This window comes from Pholcus phalangioides, unplaced genomic scaffold (assembly GCF_987345545.1).
Source record: "Pholcus phalangioides strain wild (caught in Gottingen) unplaced genomic scaffold, Ppha-v1.0 ptg000020l_1, whole genome shotgun sequence".
NCBI classification, from domain to species: domain Eukaryota; kingdom Metazoa; phylum Arthropoda; class Arachnida; order Araneae; family Pholcidae; genus Pholcus; species Pholcus phalangioides.
The window spans coordinates 1,385,354-1,412,165 of record NW_028301613.1 but is presented as its reverse complement, the minus strand read 5'-3'; the positions used below and the strand labels follow the sequence as shown (position 1 = coordinate 1,412,165).

General features: G+C 36.7%; 1 protein-coding gene across 2 annotated transcripts; it reads right to left on the bottom strand.

Moving 5' to 3' along the window:
- Window positions 1-1,641: 1,641 nt before the first annotated feature.
- On the bottom strand, window positions 1,642-26,778 carry Mo25 (calcium binding protein Mo25). 2 transcript variants are annotated; one of them, XR_016194964.1, is made up of 9 exons: window positions 26,621-26,778; window positions 21,060-21,167; window positions 20,091-20,258; window positions 16,327-16,445; window positions 14,157-14,325; window positions 8,890-9,015; window positions 5,436-5,579; window positions 2,682-4,289; window positions 1,642-2,582 (listed from the first exon to the last, which is right to left on the bottom strand). XR_016194964.1 is itself a non-coding variant. In XM_089248436.1 (8 exons), the coding sequence occupies exons 2-8, from the start codon at window positions 21,159-21,161 to the stop codon at window positions 4,113-4,115; spliced, it is 1,005 nt and encodes a 334-aa protein (XP_089104562.1). In that variant the 5' UTR covers window positions 21,162-21,167; window positions 26,621-26,778; the 3' UTR covers window positions 1,642-4,112. The 2 variants fall into 2 exon arrangements, 1 of the variants encoding a protein (XP_089104562.1); XM_089248436.1 differs by having other exon boundaries at window positions 1,642-4,289.
- Between the last annotated feature and the right edge of the window lie 34 nt (window positions 26,779-26,812).

Below are 26,812 nucleotides of genomic sequence, written 5' to 3'. Positions count from 1 at the left end.
ATGTTTTTCATTCTCCCCCCCCCCCCCCCCATTCTGTCAGATAAACTGCCAGTGGGCAAAGTCAACACGACCTATAGAAGTCTTCCACGCGAAGCTTGTGACGTCACTGAAGGTCATCTCACCTATAGTCATTGGATATTACAAGAAAGGGGGTTAAAGATGACCTATGCATCAGCCTGCTATATCCAATATATGCTCGTATATAGACGTCCTGACTGACTGATTCATCATCGCCGAGCCGAAACCACGAGTTATGAATATGAAATTTGGTCAGTAGTTTTATGAAGTGAAGACCTAAGAAAGAGGGTTTCAAAGGTTATACAGAGAAATCATGTCGAGCCGAAAGCATTGGAGCAATATGAAATTTTGTCTGTAGTTTTAATGATGTATAGACGACTCGGAAGGTGTTTTACAAAATTTGACCCCTGGAGGGTTCAATGGTTACATAGGAAAATCACGCCTAACTGAAACCAGTGAAGCTATACTTACGAAATTTGGTTGGTAGTTTTATTTTATGATGCAAATTTCACTCCCTAAAGGAAGAATATTCTCTGATTACCAAATTCATGTGAGCGAAGCTGCAGGTAACACAGCTAGTATAGAAATATTTATACAGTATAAATAATAGAAAAAATATCTCTCTTGCTTTTATTGACTTTGGAGCATTTTCACTTGCATGAAATCGGGAAAGAAAGTATCCTAAAAAACATTTTGCAGGTGGTGATTTCCACTGTGGCAGTTGTAACGTGAATCGGGGAAATTTTAAAAACCGCTTAAGAGGTTAAAACATTTGTTTCAAGAGAGATACTGTGTTCAAAAAGCTCTGGAACTTACTTTATTACGGAACACAATCAGTACATATAGAACTTATTTGTTGTTTCCTTCGAAGTAACTACCCTATTCAATTATGCCATAGTTCTTACAAAGATGTAATTATGCAGATTGCAAGCCCCTTTTTGCCACTTCTTTGGAACCTAAGAATCATTCTTTCTTAAGCAAATTCTTCATCCAAGAAAAAAGTCACATGGGCTGCGAGAAAGGTGGGGGGGGGGGGGGGGGGAGAGAGAGAGATAAAGTGGTTGTCAAAGTATTGAAATGTGATGCTCTTACAAGTAATCCAACACCAGAAGTGAGACGGAACATTGTCATGATGGAGCACCCAACAATTGGCCTTTTAAAGAACTGGCGATTTGTGATTTCGAGGAACAATATTTCACATGCATGACTTTATCTGCAATGCAAACAAATTTTGCAATCTCAGAAACAGTTTTTTACAATAGGAATTTTTTCATCCATTGTGGATAATGATGACCGCCCTGAACTCCCATTATCCACAATACTTTTGTCAACCCGGCGATACCACTCATTAACTCTAGTTTGACCCATTGCTGTTTCACTATACGCTGATATCATTTGAAAAGTCACAAGATTTTCCTAGCAATGTAAAATTTGCACTGTTTGAAATTCGACCCCTCTTTCCGGGAAATTATTAAATGCCTGTAATGACCAGAACAACTTTTCTGACCAGTCGGTCACACGATAATCTTTGCTTGTTCAGTGGGAAATGGTATAGTTCATTCACATTTGGAATATATTTGGCAAATTTTGTCGAAGCAGGCAAAAGAAAAGTAGAGAATACTTCCAAGGAAAAAAAAAACAAATGTTTAATAAACAAAAAGCCACAATTATATTTATTATACATATATACAATCAATTCACCTAAGACGATGGAGAAAGGGGGGTGGGGAAACAAATTTTTAATTTCTTCCCGTACAGAAAAATACAGAAAAGCAACTCTGATTATTGATTCAAGATGTATTTTGTGACAATACAGATATATTCAAACTCGTCATCAGCTGTTTGAATATTTTTGAAAACCAAACACATTTGTATATTAAGATTTGAATAAATGTCCGTTGCTATAGAAAATAGAGGATACAAATCTTTTCCCCCTCCCACAAAAAGACAAATGTGAAAGTTGAATCAAGGTGTAATTTTCACAGCTGGAAATAAAAATTTCATACTATGAATATAATAGACTATGCAGCCAAAAAAAAAAAAGGTCATAAAACCACCTGTGCAATCTTCAAAAGGAAGCATTTTGATATGCTGGAACTGGTTTCGTATAGACTGCGGCTAAAAAGTCATAAAACCTCCTGTGTAATTTTCTAAAAAAAAGTTTTGATAGGCTAGACGTGGTTTCGCATTATGAATAACAGGCTATACGGCCAAAAAAAAGTCCTTGTAAAACCTTCTGTGCAATCTTCAAAAGAAGTACTTTGATAAGCTGGATATACTAGAACTGGTTCCATATAGACTATGTAGCTAAAACCAAAAGTCATAAAACCTCCATGTAATTTTCTGAAAAAAAAAAGGTTTTGATAGGCCTGGTTTTGTATTATAAATAACAGGCTATGCGGCCAAAAAAAAAAGTAGTCATAAAACCTTCTGTGTAATCTTCTAAAGGAAGCATTTTGATTGGCTAGAACTGGTTCTGTATAGGCTATGCGGCCAAAAAAAGTATATAGTCATAAAACCTTCTGTGTAATTTTCTAAAAAAAAAGTGTTTTGATAGGCTAGACCTGGTTTCATATTATGAATAGACTATGCAGCCAAAAAGTAAAAGTAGTCATAACACCTTATGTGCAATCTTCAAAATGAAGCATTTTGATAAGCTAAACCTGGTCCCATATTATGAATAGAACTATGTGGCCAAGAAATAAAAAGTCACCATAAAACCTTCTGTGCAATCTTCAAAGGAAGCATTTTGACAGGCTAGAACTGGATCAGCTAAAAAAATGAAATCAGCCATCTCTCGGCATACTTTAATGACCATTAATAGCAATCTTCTATTGCGAAGGCAACAACAATACTGTGGTATAAAACCAGTTGGCATCATCCAGATACATGCTTGGATTAGCTGCAACTGAGTTCATTCCAAGATCTAATCAAGAACCCACGGAAACTTGTTCCAGAGCGATCAGAGGTGTTATTTCACTTTTCCTCAATTCGACAAAGTGCGGATGCAAATCTAGCTCAAAAATAAGTTGCAAGATCTTATGTGACTCAAAACAGACAGCACAGCAAATACATGAGCGATTCGGGGTAAAGGTAGTCTAACAAAGAATAAGCAATTTTTTGCTTTTGGAATTTCTCGACACCTAATGCAGAACATTCTAGGTTACAGATTCTAAAAGAAAAAAATAAAATAAAATCCTGAATAATGTAATGGTAGTAACATTATCGAGAATTACAAAATTTTGAATAACTAAGATGTATGTTATTAACGGTTTACACGAAGGTAACCACTTTGCCAAAAAAATATTTCTACAATGAAAAAACAAATTGGGGGAAAAAATTGTGTTGATGCTAATTGAATCACAAATAGATTGCATGAAACCAAAAACAAAAGACAACTTGAATGTAAGAGTTTTTTCGTAACATATATAATATGTATATATCTATTTCTTTGGTTCCGAACCCTCTCAGAAGCAAGAAATTAATGCATATTAAAAAAAACCTTTACAAATTACTTAAAATAGATTCACTCTCGTCAACTAAATCCCAGCTAATTATACATATTTGCTCAAAAGTAGTTATGTGGGGTGGGGGAACAAAAAAAAACCCACTTAGACAAAACTTGATGCCAAAAAAAAAAAAAAAAAAAAAAAAAAAAAACGTTAAAAAAAATTATGCATAAGAACAGAGCCATCAGAACCTTCAGAAACCTGCTTGTATTTCTTACGATTCTTCCGTGGAATTCTGTTGCTAGTTTCGAAACTAAAAAATAAAAGCTGGGGTTTGGGGGGGGAAGGAGCACTTACAAAAGCAACCGCCTCGCAATAGCGGGGAAATATATAATGTATACCTTCACTTTCAAGTATACTTGATATAATATATATATTCTTTGTATATTTTCTAATGCGTAGAAATTTACTGGAAGCCGTACAATAATATTACATTTCCCCCCTTTTCTTTTACAACCAAAGTTTTTTTCTTTTTCGACTCCGAATGAAAAAAAAAAAAAAAACTAAAACAAAAATGAAGAAAAGAAGGTAAGAAGAAGGCAATTTCCTATTGAGAAGTCTCTGTTGTTTCCTACTGGAGAGATGCTACTCGTCCGGTTTAAGCTCTTTGATTTGTTTGATTAAATAAGCCTTCTCATCGTTGAACTGCTCATCGTCTGATCGATCCGTGTGGAAATTTGACAGGAAGTCCACCAGCTTGTCTTTGTTCCGCAGCAGTATGTCCAACACCGGCTTTGGCTTGTTTGGATTCGCTACGAAAACCTGCGAAGATGTCAAACAAAGCATATATAACCAATTATCAATCTGGTAGAAATCAAGCTTCAAAAACACAAGACGAACTGAAAAATAAAAACAAGAACAATACATCTGGGATGATTGGATGGACGAGGCAGAAAGTTTTCTTTTAAAATGAGTGGCAAACATTTTCAAGAAGTGGCTCATGCAATGTCAGGCCAGAACAGAGTCTCTACTGGAGAGATTTTCCTTGCATGGCCTACAGTGCTACAATAGGATTGATCGATTGTATTTGTCGCCAGTCTTGTGAATGAAGGAATTTTGATTTGCATCAAAAGCAAAAAATTCACGATTGAAAACAATCTTTCTCAACTAACCAATCCTATCAGAATAGTAGAGGCCAAGCTGGGGAAATGTGTAGATACTGGCTCCACATTCCCACAAGATATCGTGAGAGACTTGTTCCACGCAAACACTCACTGTTCATATGTCATGAATGTCATTTTCTACCTCCCAGAAATATCAAATCCTCAGTAATTCCATAAGATGAATTTAACCTCAGAGAATAACACATTCTTTCCCACACATTCACTACATCACAATAATCTTTGCTTGCACTTTCGGCACACGCAACAATAATTGGTGTACTACAACAACTTCATGCAACCAAAACGTCAAAACAAAAAACTTTTTACAAGCCCAATATCCTAAAAGCACTACATTGTTCTGTAAACAACGGCTGCAAAAGCCTTGGGTTAACTCTTCCGCAAAAACAATGCACCACTAATAACAAAAAGAAAAAAGAATGATGTTACTGGATCAATGACCCTGATAAAAAATAATAGTTGAACTCTGATATCTTGTGCACACACACAATCCTTTGGGAATCAATAATTATACAATCGACGCTCGTTACAATGGCTCCACGTTATAGTGACCATGTCATAGAACGTCTATCATATGTTTTACGATATAACGCCCATTTTCAATGGGATGAAGGGGGCTGTTATATCAAGGATCTACTGCATAATGTTATCAAAAATTTGGACGCTCAACTATAAAGGAATTTTTTTTACACGTTACCATAAAATACATTTTTATCATTCATAATTGAAGAAATTTAAAAATACATTCACCTTTCTGATTCAATGGAATGAGAAAACAACTTCTCACCTTGAATACGTGGAAGGCTTCAAACTGTATGTTTCGGCTGCGCTCTTTCAGCATGTTCATCATCAACTTCAAGTTATCGGGAGAACTGATGTAGCGGGTCATTATGGAAAAATTATGACGATCTAGTAAAAGTTCTCCTAGAAGCTGCACGAAATAAAAGAATTGTTAGAATAGCAGGAACATAATTTCTGAAACTAAACTGACATAATGTAACAGAACAAACCCGCAGCGAGTGGAAATGGACCACCTCATCACTTCATTTAAAATAAGTGCTTTAAAATAATTTTGTTTGTTTCTCACTAAAATATTGTAAGTCAGGTCATTGGTACTGGTCCAAGGTCGTTGTCAATCCGGAGCAATCGGTAAACATCGCTCCTGAGGCTCTCAACAGACTGTTGTGAAATGACATCGTTCCTACTGCCGCTGCATTACAATTCCGCTGATCGGGGGAAATCCAGAATGTATGCAAATCAGCGATACAGTCGATGGTGATTGGTCGCCACTTCAGTATAAAAGGCAGCGATAGTGTCGTGTCCACTTGTATTTTCACTTCATTTGTATCCAGCTGTACTTCGCCACTCGTTGATTAACTCCACGTTGGGTGTCATAGCTTGGAATGCTTCTGTAAATCCTCCATGTTCCTGAACTCTTACTAGGCTGCTTCTCATCGTGTAAGGCCTGCTGAGGTAAAAGAACGGACGAGTCGACTTAAATATCCAGCTACGAGATGAACTTACTTCCGGTGAATGGAGATGTGGACCGATGACTTGGTGATATTAACTTTATCAAAATGTTTAAAATATTCTGAATCGAATCCTTAAACATTCTATCTGAATTAAATTTAAATTGAGGTTCTAATTCTTGACTCTAGTTGTGTTTGCTCATGATGTTCATTATTTTTGATCCCGGTCGTGACAACTTAAACGTCACAATTAACATATTTGAACAAACAATATCATTTAAGGAAAGAGACGTTTTGGATATTTATGCTGATAACAAACTCTGAAAGAAAAGTCAGCTCGTCCAGTTATTAAAATTACATTTATTGCATAGTTAAAAATAAACAAATACTTGATATTAATCATTCATACTTCATTTTAAGTAGTTAATTAAGTAAATTTGTGGTCATAAGGACACAGCCTTCCTTGTGCAACTACTTTTTTAAAAATCAATGAACAAATTGGATGTGATCAAGTGTATCTCAGAGGAATTTCAAAATAACAAGACATGCCAACACTGGCTTGAAGCTTGTCAGTAGTGATAAATGCTCAGCTTTGCCATGGGAAGGGGGTGGGGTACCCCCTAGGACAACATAATCATAATACAATAAAAAATAATAGCTCAAAAATTCAATTTTTTAAACATTTTTATTGAAAGTTCATTAAATGCAGCACCTCATTGGCACTAGAACTTAGAAGGCTCAGGCCACATGAGCCCCATCCCACTTTCAAAGGTCCCAGAGTCCCTTAATAATTCATGAATATATTCAATGGAATCCTAACCTGCATATACACCCTTGTGGGCCGTATATACGGACGTCTAGCAACCCTAGACCTCTATCTCTGTTGGATATGTTCGTATCAGAGCTTCTACAGCATCTACGACGAAACATTTTCTTGACACAAGTTCCACAATCTCAACCATGCACTATGCAAATAAAGCCAGGTTCAGACTGGCCGTGCTAAACCACTCAAAAACCTGTTTTTAACGGACAGTGCTGGGCGGTTTTACCAGAAAACAGGTTTTTGTGCGTTTGGGCATTGAGTAGAGCGATGAGTTTAGACGCGGCTTTACAGACTACCTTCCTTGCACAGACAAAACAGATCGGCTCCACAAGTTTTTATTTTGAATTCTCTCACATGCGTATACGAATTCATCGATATGGTAAAGATAGAGGCAATTAAAAAAAAAACAACAAAATAAGTAAAACACCGCAAGGAACTCAAAGAGTTGGCAACTCTGCAAATACACGGCTACAACAGACGAAATGTCTATCGAGGTGGTTCAGAAAAATATGCTCATAACAAATAAAGAAATGGATGTCATACATCCATTACTAAAATATAGCAACGTAATTGAAAATGCAATTATAAAAACTAGAAACTATATAAACATGATAAAATATAATACAATGCCCATAAAAAATAATTATGGTTGCAGTCGATTGACAGTATTAATAATTCATAGTCCATCCTATCCATCCCATTAAAAATTTTGAACACTTCAATCATATCCCCCCCCCCCTCCCAGACACCTGCGTTCTTCCAATGTAAACATATTCAAAAAATAGTCTCTATATAAATTACTCGAGCCCTGTGTGCCAACAACGGCATGTGCAGCCTTTCTTTACACCCCTTCGACCAAGTCTATGTCCCTCTGTAGGTATGGTCTCTTCCAGTTCAGGATGAACTAAGCCCCAGAAAAGAGGAAGCATGACTTTAGGAGAACATAAAGAAACCTCTTTAAAGATGAAATTGAGCATTTTATTCGATTTTTTGACCACCGCTGAACGATGTTCAAAAAACCTAAGTCGCTCTGCAATGAAAATTCCCAAATCAGTGACCCTAGTTTCATCTGGGATAGTGACACCATTCAACTCGTAGGAGAAACATAAATTATTCTAACCAAAATGAATGAACATGCACTTATCAATGCTAAAGGTTATGCTCCCCTTATTATTATTTAGCCAATGCTGCAGTCATATTCAAGTTCGTCTGGAGCATCTCCCTATTGCTTCGATTCCTGACTACCCCCATTAGCTCATTCCCATAATCTTCAAATTTGCTAACAACCCCCATCGATACCCTGATCGAGTTTACCCATAAAAAGTGAAAAAAGAATGGGGCCAAGAACACTTCCTTGAGGGACTCCATTCATGACACCTGCCCAATCAGAGAACTTCACCATAACCTGTTGTGTCCCATCTCTTAACCAAGATTCCATCCAATTCAGCAAATACATAAGGTGAATGACGTATATTTCATGGGACATTCCTATATTTTTCCTTATTATTTGCCCTGAAACTATTTTCAAGTAATATCCTGTTTTTTTAATGGTGCCTCATCTAATTTGTAATATTCATTGGACATAAATATTATTAAATCCAGCATCGCCAGCTTAAATCTGGGAAGTTGTCAGCCCAGTGATTAGGGTTAAATTTTTGTTTTATAATCATTTGCTTTTTAGACCTGCAATAAATTCCTCATTAACTATAATAATTTGCATTGCACTAGGAGTCACTTAAATTGAAATACAATCATAATGGTAAAGAGCAAAGGTCCCTCTAAGCTGCATGTTAGAGCGGTACTTTCCTGCATGAAAAATCTCAAAATTCACTGTTGGTGTGTCCATGACAAAACGCCTTGCTGAGCACGGGGAAAATTAAAGGGAGAACATTAGTAAAGAGCAATCACAAAAGCGTGTGATTATGAATTAAAATAAGGAAAAAGCTCACTTTTAGTGACTGCCTTTTGGTGACATAGTTTTCAGAATTTAACAGGTGCTGATAGTGACTGAACACTCTGTCGTAGTTGATTTCAAGGAACTCGGAACACAGAACTTTGTGCCTTGTTAGCAGCTCCTGCAATGAATCAATGAAAATAAATTCAAGGAAATCACATGAAAAAAATACACTTAATCACAGAAGATAAATATGAGGGAACTAAAAAGTTGTTTGACAGGGTTCACTAGTAAAACTCCAGCAATAGTTCTACTTGAACTGTCGTTGGACTATCGCCAGATTATGAAACAATTATACTATATTCTGACCTGTGAACTTTTAGAATCCAGAAATCCGGAGCTTTTTCCATGAGGGGAGTACCCCACTACCTGCTCAAAGATCCAACAGAAATAAAATTTCACAATTTTTTTTGAATTAATTAAGAAAAAGTTCCACCCCCCACTTCAAAATATAATTTAATGTCAGTTGTTCCATGCAGAATAGAGAAACCACATCTACATACTGTACATAAAACATAAATGTGTCCTTTTGTGTATGCTATCAGTGATTGATAATCTTGGGTATATGAACTCTTAAAAGCAGTTTTATATTTTCTTTTTGGCGACATTTATTCAAAGGAAGCAATTAAAAAACTTCCAAAATACAGTACAAAGATACTGACAAAAAAACAGTGTTTGCCACATGGCTGTAATGGAACACAATGATTAGACAGAGATTTCAGCAACCAAGGTCATCCCCTGATAAATGATTTCCGATAAATGCTAAGTAAACAAAGTCATGTCTTCGCCAGTTGCCTAAATGTGATCACCAAGGCCTTTTTTATGGCTGCTCTCTATGAGTGTTTCCCCCCCTAACGGTGGTAGTAGTCATTGACAGCATGAAAGCTTGCGGAAAAAAACATTTTCTACCAAAATCTGGAGAAATTTTAACAAATCCAGAGAGCGGGAGGAAGGGTGAAAAATCCGGGAGTTGGCAGGTCTGTATATTGCTAACTTTACTGGTTCAAAAGAAAATTGGGGTAAGCTTTGTCATAGACATGGACGCAAGTTTTGACTTGAATACTTTTTTGTGCCTTGAATCATGTGGTAGGTACTAACATAATTAAGTTATGTCGTCATCATCATCTTTGTAATAGCTAACAAACGATACCGTCTATTTTTGTTGTGAACTGCTCCAGACATAATAGAAAACAATTTGTTACGAATCAGGGCAGCAGCCCTGGTGTCCAGATGGGGCAAAAATATTAAAACCAGTGTGATGTCATTGAATGCCCATTTGCAACATACATCTGACGATACCATTGCTTTTGACATGCATTGCATACTTTTTGAGATTTTGTGGAAAACAATTTTTTTACGAATCAGGGCAATGGCCCTGGTACCCAGATGAGAAGCGACATTAAAACTATAGAGATGTCGTTGAATGCAGTTTTGCAATGTGCATCTGACAATAATATTGCTTTTGACTCAAGTTGGGTACTTCCTAAGATATCAGCGTTTAAGGAATTTCGTCACCCAACTTTTTACAAATGCTCCTGGTATCGCCAGATGGTTCAAAAGACACATTCACGTCAAAAAATGAATAAAACAGGGTTCATACAAAATTTTCAAAATGAAAAGTAAGGAGTTTTTTTAAGGACTTTTTAAGGAGTTTCAAGCAGTTTTTAAGGAGTCATGGCAAACTTCATAACTTACAAGTTTTACAGCAAAAAAAAGAAGGGGCGGGGCACATATGCAAATTTATTTTGAATTTGCAAACATCTCAAAAATATAGATGTAGAAGTGGTTCAAAAATTACAAGTTTTGATTTGTTACCCGACATCATAAGAATTCATAAAATAATCAATCCACGTACATGCTTTCTGTCATCACCAAAGTGTTCTAAAACCTTCAAGTGTTAGTCAAAAATATAACTCATAATAGCATCACATAAATTATAAAAATTCTAAAAGTGATATTCATTCCCCCTCCAATTATTCAAAATAAAAACCACAGCCAACAAAGATTTTTCTTACAAAATTATTTATATTTGCAGCAACTCTTCAGGGCTCATATAAAATTTTCAAAATGAAAAGTAAAGAGTTTTTAAGGTGTCATGGGGCCAAGCCCCCTCCGAAAAAAAAATTGCACCACTAGACAATAAAAGAAGCCCACAGAAAAACAAAAGAAGCCCACATGTGAATTGATTTTCATTTAATTTCTTTTTCAATGTTTCCAAGACTTCAACTTTCAGAATAAAGGGTATGATGGGTAGCAATTTCAGCTGAAAAGAAAGAGATATGCCGTGACTGTACGCACGAGTAACACGCGACAAAAGAACACAAATTTGAACAGTAACAGAGCATGATGATCAAGATTAGGTATTGAGAAGTGTAGTAAGAAAGAAGAGAGAGAGAGTTGCGGTAGTATATAGTATTAAAATGATTTAAAGAAATCGGAAGTGATGTATTGAGTTTGCAATAAATTTTGTTTTTATCTTGCTTGAGCTGTGGCCACTTCTGCCAGAGAGAGATACAAATACAACGCCACAACAGGCAAAATGTCCAACGAGGTGGCTAAGAAAAAGATGCACATAAAAATATGGATGTCATATTTCAAAAATACAGCAACCCAATTAAAAATGCAATGATCTGCGGCATAATCACGGATCACTTATATGACACGCGGCACAGCTCCAGAGCATTTGGATCCGCTAAGTATTTGAAGATCACTAGAGTGGCTCTGTAGGGGACTCAATAGGAAGAATGTTAGTTCAGGTGCCCACAAACTAGTGAAAAGTTTTACTTGTTTTTCGCGCACCGAGTAAGGCGCCATTAAGAATATTTCATATTTTTTATAAAGGGTGGTTGATGACGTAAGAATCATCCAATCCCCCCCCCCTCCACGTCATCAAGTCAGCAAATCGAAAATCCCCCATCCATGCTGACGTAATACTTGAATGACCCCTAACATACAGATACCCGAAAGTTATTTTCAGAAGGTTAAGGTTAAAAAAAGTGGGTTCAGCTATAGCGGCTGATCGGCTCGTCCTCCCCCCTCCTCTCCTGTAAAACCAGACGTGGCTCGGGCTGTCACTTTTAAAAGCCGGGTTTTACTAGCAGGTTTTCTATGCCACGCGCAACGTGAATCACCCAGCGCTACACGCCGTCTATTCATCAATATGAAAAGCAGTACGACTGTTTTCCTATAGAGCGCAATACGGCTCACGACAGCGCTTTACATCGGGCGTGATTGGCAGACTGCTTCTAGTGAGTTAAGTGTCGTGTGCCGCGCGTTTCAGCGATCTTCCCTTCATTTTCGTGTTGTGTCTCTTCCCTTTAAACCGGAGCATGCAGCCGATAGAGTAGATGACGCCAGGGTCATATACTATATAGCCATCCTGAGCCGATGCGCCACGCTTGGAAAACGCAAATGCGTAACGCCATTATGTAACTCATTTCTGCTGACACGAAATGATCCAGTTAGGTTCACGCGACGCAAAAAGCCTACTCCTAGGAAAACCTGGCTTCAGGGATGAACGCTCGTTACGAGATCCCAGGAGAGATAAACCCATTCTCTCTCATGGAATCTTGTGTGTGGATAGAGCCTGTACCTCTTCTTTTTTTTTTTTTGCCTTTTTATTTACGGCAATCAATCTGCGAAACAGATTCGCTTTCCCCACTGGACTTCAGTTTTTAGCATTTTAAGGCGCGGCGGCGAAAAGATACGCTTGTCGTCGTCCCTTACTCGAAATTTTTTTTCCTTTCTTTTTCAGTAGCGAGTTGTAATGTGAATAAAACACGTCAAAAAAACTGCGGAAAGCAGTGACATTTTACGGTTTCTCTGAGTTTTCGTAGTGAGATATTGGCTGTAAGCAAATAGGAAGGAGGGATAAAATAGGAACAGTAGGAGAGAATTGTGGTAAAAAAGAAGACGATTGCGGCGAAAGTAGGAAAATAGTAGGATAAATAGGAAAGCTGCAAGGTCTGCACTCAGTATACTGCGTAATATAGGAGGTTCGAGACATCGTTTCGCCACATAAGTAAAAACTTTCTCACCACTGGGCATGGGGGAATTTTCGGCTACTGGTTCAGCGGAGTGATGTCGTTATAACGGACCATCGATTTCCAACGCTGACCAGTTTGCGACATAGGCAGGAAAACACGTCAAAACTAGTGATTCGGTAAAAAACCACATTTTTAGAAGCAAAAGCGTATAATCGTATTAATTTACTAAATACGACAAAATCGTAACGGTTGGCAGGTATGCACAACCATTGGATGTTCCAATCCCATCCCCTGCTTTCACATTTCCTATTATAAAGGGAGAGCGCGTTTTTTTTAAATCTTTTCTTCCTCTTTATATTGGGGGGAAGCTTCCTCTTATTTTTTTAGGCAATGCTATTCATCACCCTGGGGAATGCCTATTCTAAAAAAGATCATCCCTTCAGAGAAAAAAAAAAAAAAAGACTTTTTCAGGCGTGGCTGCAAAAAGTAAGGAGTTATAAGGGCCCTTCCAGAGGGAAATGAAAAGTAAGGAGTTTTTAAGGAGTTTGTAAGGATGTGCGAACCCTGTAAAAAATAGAGAAAGAGACCCTCTATTCTCAGGAACATCCATCCCCATGGAAACCTCCATAAGAGAATATGAGAAGGGGTGTGCCCAGTCTCTCAGGTCGTGTTTACTAGTATCTGCAGCCATAAAAACTGCAGCACACTTAACAGCTAACGAAGGGCGTGAGAGATGTTTCTGCATACAATACAAAAAAATAGCCAAAACATATGTCATGCCTCAGAATGGTCTGGCTGACACTGGGTAAGAGTTTAGCATTAGCTATCACAAGGTTATGATCATTATTCTTCTAAAAGAAAGGATTTTATCGCCTTAAAAGTCTTGGCTTTTCCTTACGAAGTAAGCCGTATATCTTGGTTTAAAATTAGCGAACACAGAAAAAAACAAGTTCAATATGCAAATAATAAATTTACAAATACATCTTTAATTGTTTCAGGACACATGGGTGCCATTTTCAAAGAAAAAATTAAAATGGTTCTGTACCCAATGAAAACTTGTTATTTGACTATTCATGTTGTTTCCTTGGTCTTCTGAAACATACCCTTTTAGCAAATAAATGTTTGTATTATATTATTACCAAGACCCTTCCCCCCTCTCCCGATTCATGTACGGTATAACATTTCAAAATATTACTGTCAAACTTTTGATGTCTCAAAGTGATGTCAACTGCCGGAAAGGCTCTGAGATACTGAAATTTGACCATATATTACTCACTTTGAAAGTAGAAAAGGCATCTGAGGCAATGTCAAAAGTAGAGACTTCAACGTATCTGAAGAAATTGTAAAACTCGTCGGAATACAGAATAATCTTTGCTAATGCTTCATAGTGTATGCATTCACGAAGCATCGTTCCACAGTTCAAAGCAATATCTTGTTTCTCGTAACTGCAAAAAAAACCAAAAAACAAAGAACTGCTACAAGTTTCTACCACTTCATCTATATTATCAAATTACTGTATTGGCCCGCATGCCGTAATACTTGAAGGACATTAGCTTTTTAATGTTGCGGTCTGGTCCATTCCCAGCATGCCAGGAAAAACAACATTAAATGAGGATCACAATATGCATTCAGCCAATTCAATGAATTTTTATAATAAAGTTGTTATAGAATTTTATACAGTGTGTGTCTCAAATTTCCTGGCATACCAGAAAATTACAGGTATTCCCGACATGCTGGTCTCTCTCGCTGTTTCCTGATATGCCGGCTAATGCAAGGAAATACAACAATAGTGCTAGTGGGTGGGGGGACAGGTGTGTGAAACAATTACACCTGAAAATACAAATACTTTTTAGTTTTGTTTAGCAAACTTAAATGGAATTATCTAAGTGAGAGTCTGCTATAATGAGTGAAAGAAAAGTATTTATGACTGTCTACTCTTGTATTTTTGTACTATAGTCGACTCATTATAAGGGCCCACGTTTACCATGCATTAATGCATATAACAACAGGTAGGATAAGTCCCAAATGTTTTTTCATAGAATGACTATCATATATATTTTACTTTTGACACAAGGACCCTGCCAATATAACGTCAGTTTTTGATGGGATGAAGGGAGTCGTTATATAGAGTGTCGACTGTATTATGAATGTTACACTTTTTTTGCAAGAATAAAAAAAATTGAACATGCACTGCTAAAGATTTATTTTCAAACAAGACTTTTTTCTCTCATGAGTTTTCATGGCCGTCACCAGGGTTAGCTATCTCACTATCTCAGCAATAATCCAGTGATTATGCTTGAATTTCAGAAATCTGCTTTTTTTCACAGAAAATCATGTAACTCTGAAATCTTACAACTGAAGGTAGTGTAAGTCGAAGTATTACTGTACAGAGAAAGCTCACTACAATGATGCTTGATATAACAATAAGCCCCCTCTACAACAATATTTTTTTTCTTGATTGATCATTATATCAAGATTTCACTGTATCAGGGTTGGCGAGCTTATTTGTACAGAAGTAGCATGGTTGGTCAAGCCAGGTCGTCAGGATAAGAGCGAGATATCTCAACCACTGGACTACACAGCACGTCTTAAAATTTGGTTTAGGAAGACTGTAAATTGCATGTGGAATATTGGTAACTAGCTTGATTGCCGTAACTGTAGAGAAGTAACATAAAATGGGAAAAAGCATGGTAAAAACAGATTCTTTCCTCATCTGCCTATGCATGCAAGGTATTGCTATGCATTTATTTTTCCATTTATTATGTAAATGACAGTTTTGAAAAATTTTGTCTTAAAAACCAATAATTTTCAGGGTTGGTAAGTTTCTGCCACATCTGGGAAAAACTAAAGTAAAAAACGTAGTGACAAAAATAGGTTTTTTACAAGCATAAGACAAATTGATACTTCCCGCATTTATTTATGTCTAGTATCACACATTAAAAAAATAAAATAAATAGATACGAAAGAATTTCATATTGATATAATCCTGATCATCTCGGATGACGGGTGGTCATTGTATCCAAAGGAAAAATATAGGATAGTCGTTAAATGAAAATACTAGGAACTTTTTCTACAGGTTATTGTAATGGAATGCTCGTTTTAAGTCTCAGTTACATATAATACACATTAAGCCAAATGTATTATTTCATAAAACAATTTTTGGCATAAAAATGTCCAACTCAGGCTGTCATTAACATGACAGAAATTTTTTAGATTATTTGGCTGCTATGTTTTCGACACTTGAATGGCTTTTGCCAAAGTGTGTCAAATTATAAAATCAGAATTTTTCCTCGTCATTCAATTTAACACTGCCAAGTATGAGAATAACAAAAGTCAAGTTTCTGTATCATGCTATATTAACCTATATCGCCAGTGCAATATTAAAACCTATAATAATTGTAAACCTATGTAATTGTTAAAATGAGAAATGCAGACTCTTTACCTACCCTTTCATTAGCGTGAAAAGGATTTCAGGTTTGGTACAGATATACTCGACTGTTGGTAGCCTGGTTCCGATCTGACGACGGAGGATGTTGCTGAATATTTGAACGACATCTTTCTTACCCTTTTGAATAAAAGTAAAGCATTCAATTAGAAAATATTAAATTAAGCTATATGCATCATTCTTTTCTGCACCTTTTTTTGTTTTGACGAAACTGTTTAAGAACACCCAGCTCCCTCTTTAGATCCCTAATTTCTCTTTAGATGCATATCTGATTTCACTACTATTCATTTGACTTTTCTTTAAGTAATTTTTTGAGTAAAAAATCCACGTTTTGTAATTTGTACATACGAGTACAGCGGAACTCCGGTTAATGAGCTTAATTCGTTCTTCCAAAGTTCTTGTTACCTAAATAGCTTGTTATTTGAACCAAACGCCCCCATAGGAAATAATAGAAACTCAGATAATTCGTTCCACAATTATTCATTCACATAAAAATGACTAATAAAAACAGCATTCAATCAATAATTAAACACAAAAATAATTATGCATAATGCAATAAAATATGCAAATAACGTCATAAATAAACACACAATAAGATAATGTTTACAAATTAACTTACTTTAAACGAGAGAGAGAGAGTGAGGACTTTGTTAATTGTCCTAACGATAGTTCTCTCTCTCGTTGAGTTCTGCACAGATTCCCACATTCTATGCATCTCTCTAATCTCATTTTATGTGAGGGAATCCTCCTTACTTCTCTTATCCTCAGACGAGATACTGTCCATGAACTTTTGCTGGTGCGTGCAAGAGATCCCTCACTTCATTTTGCGTCAACTTATAGAAATTTTTCACCACTAGTTTTTGAATGCAATCCTCATGCACCTCCAGTCCATGGCCTTTCCCAAGCACACTATCTCTTCAACAACTAGTGCCTCTTGTTCATGAGCTAGCCCCCCCCCCACTTAAAATCACGTTCAATAATGCAATCAATCAGCTTTTTAAGCAGAATTTAAAATCAAATTCAAGTGCACATACTCATCGCTGCTATGCTACATCTAATTCTGTATCGTAAATATACACATTCGCACATGCGTTAATTTTGCGAGTGAGGCACGCTTACCGGGAACTGTAGAGGAGAATATTACACAAAATTCCTTAACGCATGTGTGGGGAGAAAAAAAACCCATCAGCTAAGTTGTGATAACGTGAAAATACATAAAAATAGCGCAAAATTTGTTCAAAATATTTGCTCGTGATGCTAATTGCTCTTTAACTGAAGTGCAACTGTATAAAAATGTCTCAAATTTCATTTTTTATATATATAGTTCCACAATTTCGAAAAAAATCCTTGTGATACAGAAAAATCGATATTATATTTTAAAAATCATATCACATTTCATTTAAATTACCTTAATTTACGTAAACCCTCAGACAAAGTCAAATTTTTTAGGCCTGTGAGAGTTATGAACGAGAGCCTCGCAAACGTATGTCTCATTGCCACCCCGTTTCTAAAAAAAGAAAAAAAAATCTGATCACCCCACTTCCCACTAAGCCCATAAACATGAATGAATGCAAGAACTCTACCACTGAACCTACCCTGTTGTCAAATCTCTCCCAGCCCCGCTTCAAGGCTGAGTCGGGAACATAAGCCAACATACAGGAGGGTCATTCCATGTCAAATCACCCAGTCTCAGATTTCAATGATTTTTTTTTTTTATTTGTTGTTTTTACCACCCTTATTAACCGTGTGAAATATTATTTGCATATCTCTAAAACCTTTTGAGAAAAAAAATGTTGAAATTTATCAAAAAGTGCTGCACATGACTTTTCAGAGGCTCAATTTTTAAGTGGCATTGTTTGAGAAAATAAATCATAACTTTTTTAATTTTCACTAAAGTGTTCACCAAAACATACAGAATATGAATAAAAATAATTCATACATTTACATTTGAAATTTACATGCAAAAAATTATGTAAACTTTGTTTTTGTGGAATTTTTCTAACATATTTTTAGACCAGAGGCACAGCAGTTACCAAAACAACTTTTATTTTAAATTTCTCCTAAATATATGAAGTAAAATACTAGAGAAAAAAATTAATGGTTTTTGACTGTTAATATATTTATTCTGGCTCGCAACACAAAATTTACTGAAATAAGACTGGATCACTCCGATTTCAAATCATTCAACTAGATACTGAAATGCAACCCATCATCCCAGATTCCAATTATTATGTTTTGTTTATTACTTATACGTTATATCTAAAAATACGTTAGAAAAATTGTATTTTTTCTAACGAAAAATTCCGCAAAAACAGTTTACATAATTTTTTTGCATGTAAATTTCAAATGTAAGTGTATGAATTATTTTTATTCATATTCTGCATGTTTTTGTGAACACTTTAGTGAAATTTCACTTGAATATATTGAAAATGTTATGATTTATTTTCTCAAATAATGCCACTTAAAAATTGAGCCTCGGAAAAGTCAACTGCATCATTTTTTTGATAAATTTCAATATTTTTTTTTCTCAAAAAGTTTTAGAGATATTTTGATCATTTTTGTCGCACCACGGTCATTTTCTGCACACGAGGGCTAATTAGACCAGGACCTACAATTTATTGCTGATTCCGAACGGCAAGCTTGTTTTTATACTCATCGAGAGGTTGGTGCGCTAACCCCTAGATGGGGGGAACTCCCTGCGGTAGCAATTTTTTGCTGCGGTCAAGTCGCCGTTTTTTGTTGCACCCCTGTGGCAGGAAAGTTTCCTAACAAGGATGAACCGGGTATCGAACTCGCGACACCTCTAAACATCCTTCGGTACTTTAGGCGAGTATTTTATCGACCGGGCTACCGCACCCCTTACGTAGGTCTATATAAGGCAAGGTGAACCAGATAGTTTTACTGTGTTGCTCATCATTTTTTTAATTTTTCTGTTTTGTTCACATTTTACTGTTCAATGCCAGTGTAATCATTTTTGACAAATGAAGCATTTCCATTTCTAGCTCTTTGCTGAGCATTGTAAATATTGTTTATGCCTGTTCATGCCTTTAAAATACAGAAGACAACTGAATGCTATTGGGTAGCATCAGAATCCCCAAACCTAGAATAGGCCTATGTATCCAACTGCTTTGAAATGCAAACTGATTGTTTTACCTATTTGCACCATAATTTTGAAAGATTAAAGTTACTGTCCAAAATACCACGAAGTAATAAATACAAAATTATTTTTCCATCCAGACAGAAGTTTTTAATGACTACTATACTTGTTGAACCCTCAAACTAAGCAAATGAAAAATTAATCAATCAAATGGTCCACATACACCCCCCCCCCCCCATTACCTTAAAAATGATACAATTTCTGCTTTGGCAGAATCATTAATTGCATTCTCCAACTTTTGTAATATTTGGCAATATATCAATAATTTCCTGCTCAATTAAATCAATTACACAAATTTTGTCGATAGGATTTGGTAAATGTAGGAAAAGTAGGACATTTTACCAAAAAGTAGGACGAGTGGGAGCCCTGAGGATGGTAAAAGCAACAAATAAAAAAAAATCATTGAAATCTGAGACTATGGGTGTCATTTTGGCATTTTGCCGGGTGATTTGAAATGGAATGACCCCAAGATCCAGTGTTAAATTTATAATTTATAAAGCTTTTTACCCCCCCCCCCCCCAAAGGGACAATACAATATCACTTTGATATACTCACTGCTCCGAACTTAATTTAATTTTACAAAATAAAAAAAAAATACCAGAACTGACCTCAAAATCGATCCGAGGAAGATTCTGGATCAACAGCAGGAGCATGTTGCAATTGTACAACTCTTGGGCGAGCTGAGCAACAGCTATATCAGAATTGGGCTCTTGATCGCTACTCCCATACAGCATCGTCTTCATCAGTGCAAGGTGTTTTGATACATCTTCCTGAGCCTATATAAAATAAACATAAAACAATAAAAATATTTTATTATTACTGTAACATATTGCCCCTTGTACAATATGTTACCGTGATTGCTGTGTTTTGACACTACCTTTAACCATTAAATCATAAGACATGTTGGATTAATTCCCCGGTCGAGTCATTAGGATTGTTAAATGATTGAAGTTGTGTATTTTACGATGAGAAATTATATGTATAAAACGCAAATAATTGTAGTAAATCAAATACCTTGTCTCACTAGCGCAGACTTCCGTTGGTGCCAATAATTCCCCTTGACCTCACCGATAATAACCATTGCTGACATCTTGGGGAAGCCTGGCAGACTTCCTCCATTTTGTTCAAACTGTTGCCACCCAAGAAAAGGACAATATTCAAAAATATTCATTGCTACTTGTCATTATGCAAAACAGATATGATGGCGTAGGTCTGAGGTCGTCAGTACTCCGATCGAACTGAAATAGAACCTGTTCTTCTCGGGTATAAATAGCCATCGAGAAAGGTGTATGATCGCATTCATTCTTACATTCTCACATTAATTGTTCGTCGTGGTGAAAAGCAGTTTGATTCTGCTGGGACCTACCAACACAGCTGGTTGTTGTTTAATTATACCAATCACGTGAAGTGTTTTTCTTTGTGCAAGGTTCATTCTAATTGTAGTCTAGGATCAAGGGTTCATCTGTAAAATGCCATAACCCCCCCCCCCCCGCGCATTTGCTATGCACCTTGTATATACCTACAGATATTTTCTCTCGTCTAAGTTTCATTTTTAGGAATCAGTAATAAAAGCTTACCTTTTCCGCTTTCTTGTCACCCTTTTCAAGTGCGACGATCGCCTCCCTGAGCACCTTGACCAACTCACTGGGACTCTTTTGGGATTTCCCAAACAATGGCATGATTTGCTAAAATAGAAGATAGATGATCGCAATGAGAAATTTAGATAAAGGTGATATGCTTGAACACAACTTACCGAATAAATCAATAGGGAAAAAATCGCAGACAGTCAAATTATTTTTAGAATACATTTCAACAATTTGTTAACCAGGGTTTGGTAAATATAGAGAAAACCATGATGACAGAAAATTCAAAGCATAGCTCTCCCAATTAGTCAATTCTCGACATGGTAATTCGAGTAACTGTTTGATCCTTTAAGAGGTTTAAAAAATTTTCCTGTTCTACATTTTATAAAACTGCCACATTTGCAATTGAAACCTTCACAAATCGCCATCTATTTTCAAGAATGTTTTTTCTTTAATTGCGAGCTGATACCTGCCCCCCCCCCCCCACCAACAAGAAAATTCATTCACTGTGCCCATTGCTTTTATTTCCCTCACTATGACACAAAAACACCTGCCATGACATGTGCGGCATAGGAAGAGAAATACTTTCCTTTGGGGAAAAAAATCTTTCAAGCGTATATGTCTTTACAGTGAAAAATGGAAGGGAAGGGGAAACCTCAGTCTTTTCTTCTCTTTGGCACGGTAACCCAGGTCAATAAGATACTCGTCTAAAGTAGGCTACCAAAGGATGTCCAGAGCTGTCGCAAGTTCGATACCCGGTTTGTCCTGTCAGAAACTTTCTTGAAACCAGGGTGTAACAAAACGACGTGACACCTCAGAAAAAGATTGCTACCACAGGGAGCCCCACATCGAAGGGTTAGTGCACCAAACCCTAGGTGAGTGCAAAAAAAGGCTGCCGTGTTTGGAATTGGCAATAAATTGTAGGTTCCTGTATAATTAGCCTTTCTGTGAAGAAAATGACCAGCGCGACAAAAATGGTCAAATAAGCTCTATTTCTCGCTCCTTCTCTTATCTAACCTTGAATAAGTGTTGACCCCACTCACTGGCATGTGATTGATTGGAGGGAAGATGGAAAGCATGTTTCACTGTAAAAACAGCGTCGATGCATTTTTAGAAGCCAAGATATTTCTGGGTGGCTGAAATAAAACAGATCAAGCTTGACGGGATATATCGGGATTGCCACTGAATGGGTTAAGTCGAAGTTTTCACTTAGTGACAGAACTCTTTCTGATTACAGTGTTAAAATTTTACCCTCACAACTCCAAGTTTGTTAGCATTCTAGGCCACTGTTTTGGTCATTGACATGCTTTCACAAACTCTACGTCACTCTTTCGGTCATTCATATGCTTGCATATGCTCTAGGTCACACACTGACCTGGTCCCTCACTCTGTAGGCCATTCTTTTGCTCATTCACATGCTTCCTTACGCTGTAGGTCATTCTCTTGCTCACTCACATGCTCGCAATATCTCTAAGTCAGACCCATTTTTTGAAGGAGGAATGAATTGCCATCGACTTTAAAAAGTACACTAAAAGTGGTATATATACACATATTGAGTAGGCCTATATGTTGTTTGCCCCCTCCCCCAGAAAGAGTTGCACTGACAGCCCAACTTTAGGTCACGTTTTTGGTTACTTACTGACCTAGCCTCTAGCTGTCTAGGCAGAGGTGGATTCATTGAGTGTAATACAAATTTTGCCGTCCTCCTCCCATTCTATTGATTTTCTTGCCCAATTACATTCAAATCCTGTTTCAACGAATACCATCATAGCGAAAATCTTGTTTTAACGAACACTTTTCTAATCCTCCAGATAAGTTTACATAGGAACAATGCAAATAGCTGGAATTCCTTTATAACGAAGTGATTTCTCTGGTCTTCTGGAGTTCGTTATAACAGGATTCAGCTGTATTCCTGAAATTTGCCACCCCATCTGAACTTGCTGCCCTGGGCTAAGGCCCCACGCCCCTACAAATCAAATACACCACTGAGTTTGGCATGTTTTACTAAAACAATATTCGTAAATAGAGATGTTATTTTAATAACTCTTTCTCTCCCCCCCACCACTCTGAAATAGTAATTTCTGATAAGCCGAACAATGATAGCTCAAAGGTTTTTGTCTGCCCGCTGCGCATTCGGCTTAGAGATTTGAGAGAGACTGTATTGTTGTTTCTTTACCGTCTATAACAGCACAACCAGATGCTGTTATATTTACGGCATTGATGCCAATTTTTGTATCCGCGTGAGCATTTCCATCACATACAGCTTCAAGACTTGACAAATTGAAAAAAGAAATAAGTTTTTCTTTTTGGCTTTCCCCCAAAGCAGAATATGGCAAAATCTATGACGTACGTCGCAGAACAATTAGCGCTACTGTAGAACAATCTGGAAGAATTGTAAGAAAAAGTTCAAAAAAAGATTTTTACCACAGAATATTTCAAGTCGGCCGACGGTTCATTGCACAACAATGCAAAACATTCTGCTCTGGGGCTTGGCTCTACCTGCTAACACATCAGATAGCTACTCGAGGAGCCAAACTTAGAGCATAGCTGCCAACTTTAGAGGATTAAAATTATGGAGGCCCGAATTCTATATAAAAATTCATATAAAAGAGATTTTTTTGGAAAGTAATGCAGGGATTTTTCATTAATGAAGCAATTTTACTCTCGTGCAAAAAAAATGGCATAGTCCAAAAAAAAAAAAACATCGCCTAACAGTGCTAAGGTGCCAATCACCGCCAATCAGTAAGTTAAATTACCAGTCTTTACTACTTTCCAATCAAATCACGGCAATAAAAAAAATTTCAATCGGCTTCAAACAGGACATATGGTTAAAGCAAATACAAGTCGTCATCACGTGGCCAAATTGATGCTGGCTGTTTGGTGAATTTTGTTTTCCCCCAAAAATAAAATACTTTCTTTGTTATTTAATGCAATGGTGACAATTTAATTACACTTGTGACGTCATTTCAAAGGATTTTAAAAATGGAAACATGTCTTCCTTTCAAGTAAATTCTTTGGGAATGGTTTTTTCCCTAAAATTAAGAATTTTTTACAATCACTGCCAAAATTCAGAAGATATAAGAATCATTTGAAAGTCAGGGGAGATCAAGTAAAAATTTGGTAGACTCAACAGCTATGGTTAGAGTGATGACCGGTGTCATTTTAATAAAAAGTTTGCAGAGCTTGGTAAAAGAAAAACCAACAAAAAACCAGGGTATCGATTCAGGCAAACTGGCTGAATCCTATCGATGATATTGATCCTCAATTTTAGGTACATTATTCGTCAATTCATTCCGAGAATCAAATTTCATCCATTGTCTCAGGATTCTTCACACGCTCTGAAACAATTACGCCAACAAACAAAATAACGAATTCCATAGGTGCCAATTCACAGACGTGAAAAATCTGTAGTTTATCACGTGATGGCACATTCCACATCAAAGAAAACATGTCACAAAAATAAAAGGGAAAACCCGGGAACTTTTTTCTTTAATTTCAACGGGTGACATTTTTTAAATCCCATTTTTCCAGGACAAATTTTTTGCTGTCTTGATTTTTTTGCAATAATTGGCCACTTTGCATGCTTTTGGCATATTTGGCAACGATTACCGATTTTTCTTACTTGAAATCCTGATTCCCAATATTTTTCCTAAGAAACCGGGATTAGCCTGAAATCACAAGGACTGGAAGAGTATTTTCTTTTGCGATTTACTATTCAAACAAAGCTCAATTTCAGGACTTTTAGGGATTTGTCTATGAAGATATGAAAAATCGGGAGAATCTGATTTTGACAGGCAAATAAGGCTAAAAAATTGAAAGGCCTTCAGGTAAAGCATTGGCATCTTTGGAATTCGATTTATACAGTATATATATATTTTGTGATTTTACAAAAAATCAGCATTTTCATGATTAAAAAGCCCTGTTGTCAACTTTGGGGAAAGAGAATTCGGGAGGTTTTCCCGTGGATCCAAATTCTGTACAAAAATAAATGTCAAAGGGAAATTTATGGATACTTTCCCGTTGCAAAAACTGTGACACTGTGCAAGACATCGCCAATCATTGTTAACCAGTAGTTTCAAGTCCTTGGGTTAAATTACCTCTCAAAAATCACATCTTGCAAATAAAATCTCTGTCGAGCCCGAAACAGGACACAGGGATAAAGCAGATACACTTGATCGCACTAATTTTGGATTTCAAAAGGCCAGATTGACACTTGCTTATTGGCAAATTTTGTTTCTCCCCAAAAGTGAATTATTTTTGTGACTTGACAAAATGGTGATAATTTATACAATGCTTGTCAAGCAGTTCAGTAGTTTTTTTTCCAGGTAAATTCTTGGGAAATAATTCCCTCCCCCCCCCTCAAATTTTGGATGGATACCCATTGGATTATTCTGCAATATACTTTGGATAATTACAGTGCAAAGGCGAAAGGATGGGGGGAAAAAACAAAAAACAGGTGTGGTAAATAAAGCTTTCCCCCCCCCCCTGTTATGCATTGGGTTGAAACCCGAGGTCTTGGTGTCCAATAAGAGTAACCAAACTCTGTTTCCACACTTGCGTCTAGTGGACGACCAACCTTGTGGTGAGTCAGCCCAAGTTCGTTGTGTATCGTATTTAAATTATTTGCTGAGCTCTTATCAGGAAGGGGGTGGTGGACACAAGGATAAGATTGGTGGGGCTACAACACGTGGGCCCTGGATGGTTCCCAATATATATATATATTTTTACAACACGAGTCTATCACTTGGACGTTTTATCGCCTATTACCCCTGAAGAGAGGGCGAGTTAAAACGGAAACTTAGACAACATCGGCGAGAGTATTATTTCCCCCGCCCATTTTCTGGCATTATTATCTCTTCTTTGGCAAGGAAGACTTTCAAGAGCATGACTCTGTTTCACTCTTGGTGACTTTTCATAACGCTCTTGGACGTTTTGTTTTACAAAAAAAAAAAATATATATATATATATCGCCAATACATTGCCAAATAGGGGAATATAGTATAACTGCTCCTGGGTTAATACCGATAGTGAGGGGGAAAAAAGAACACATTTTTCCCACACAAAAGTGACTGCACGCTGTAACATTAGACTCTATCCAAAACAGGGACTATCATAAACACACAGTCCTTGCAATACAATTACCACCCTATCACTAGAAACCAAACCATTGTTGAATCACAGGAAAAAAAAAAACAAAAAACAAAATCATTAAAATTTTATAATTAGCTCTACTGTCCAACTTGGACCGAATCATCAACGTTAGAGGCCGGAGGGTATAGAAACTTCCCATTACTTTTGAATAAGCACGCATATGTCGCATACTCGTGAAAAATACTCGTTTTTTTTCCCAAGGCCAATTATTTACGTTGACACTCGTAAAACGCATGCAATTGATGGTATAACGGGAAAATTGAGAAACGGAAATCAACAGCGATCCTAACGGCTCAGTGATAACACTCGAGAAATGTGAGAATCGGGAGCATTCAATTGTAAACCATGATGTATGCAACAATAACACATATCACGAATCGACTGATTATAACACGTAAACTCACCCACTTGAACTTAAAATTGGGAGGAAAAAAGACAAAGAAATTGACAAACTCCCAACAGAAAACTGAAAATAAAACGTCGGTAACGCTTCAAAATTCCAGACTGAATACAGCACAAACTATGACAACATTCAACATCCAACTTGACGGTAATCTGGGAAATACTCGACGAGTAAGTGCTTTTTCTCCCCTCAC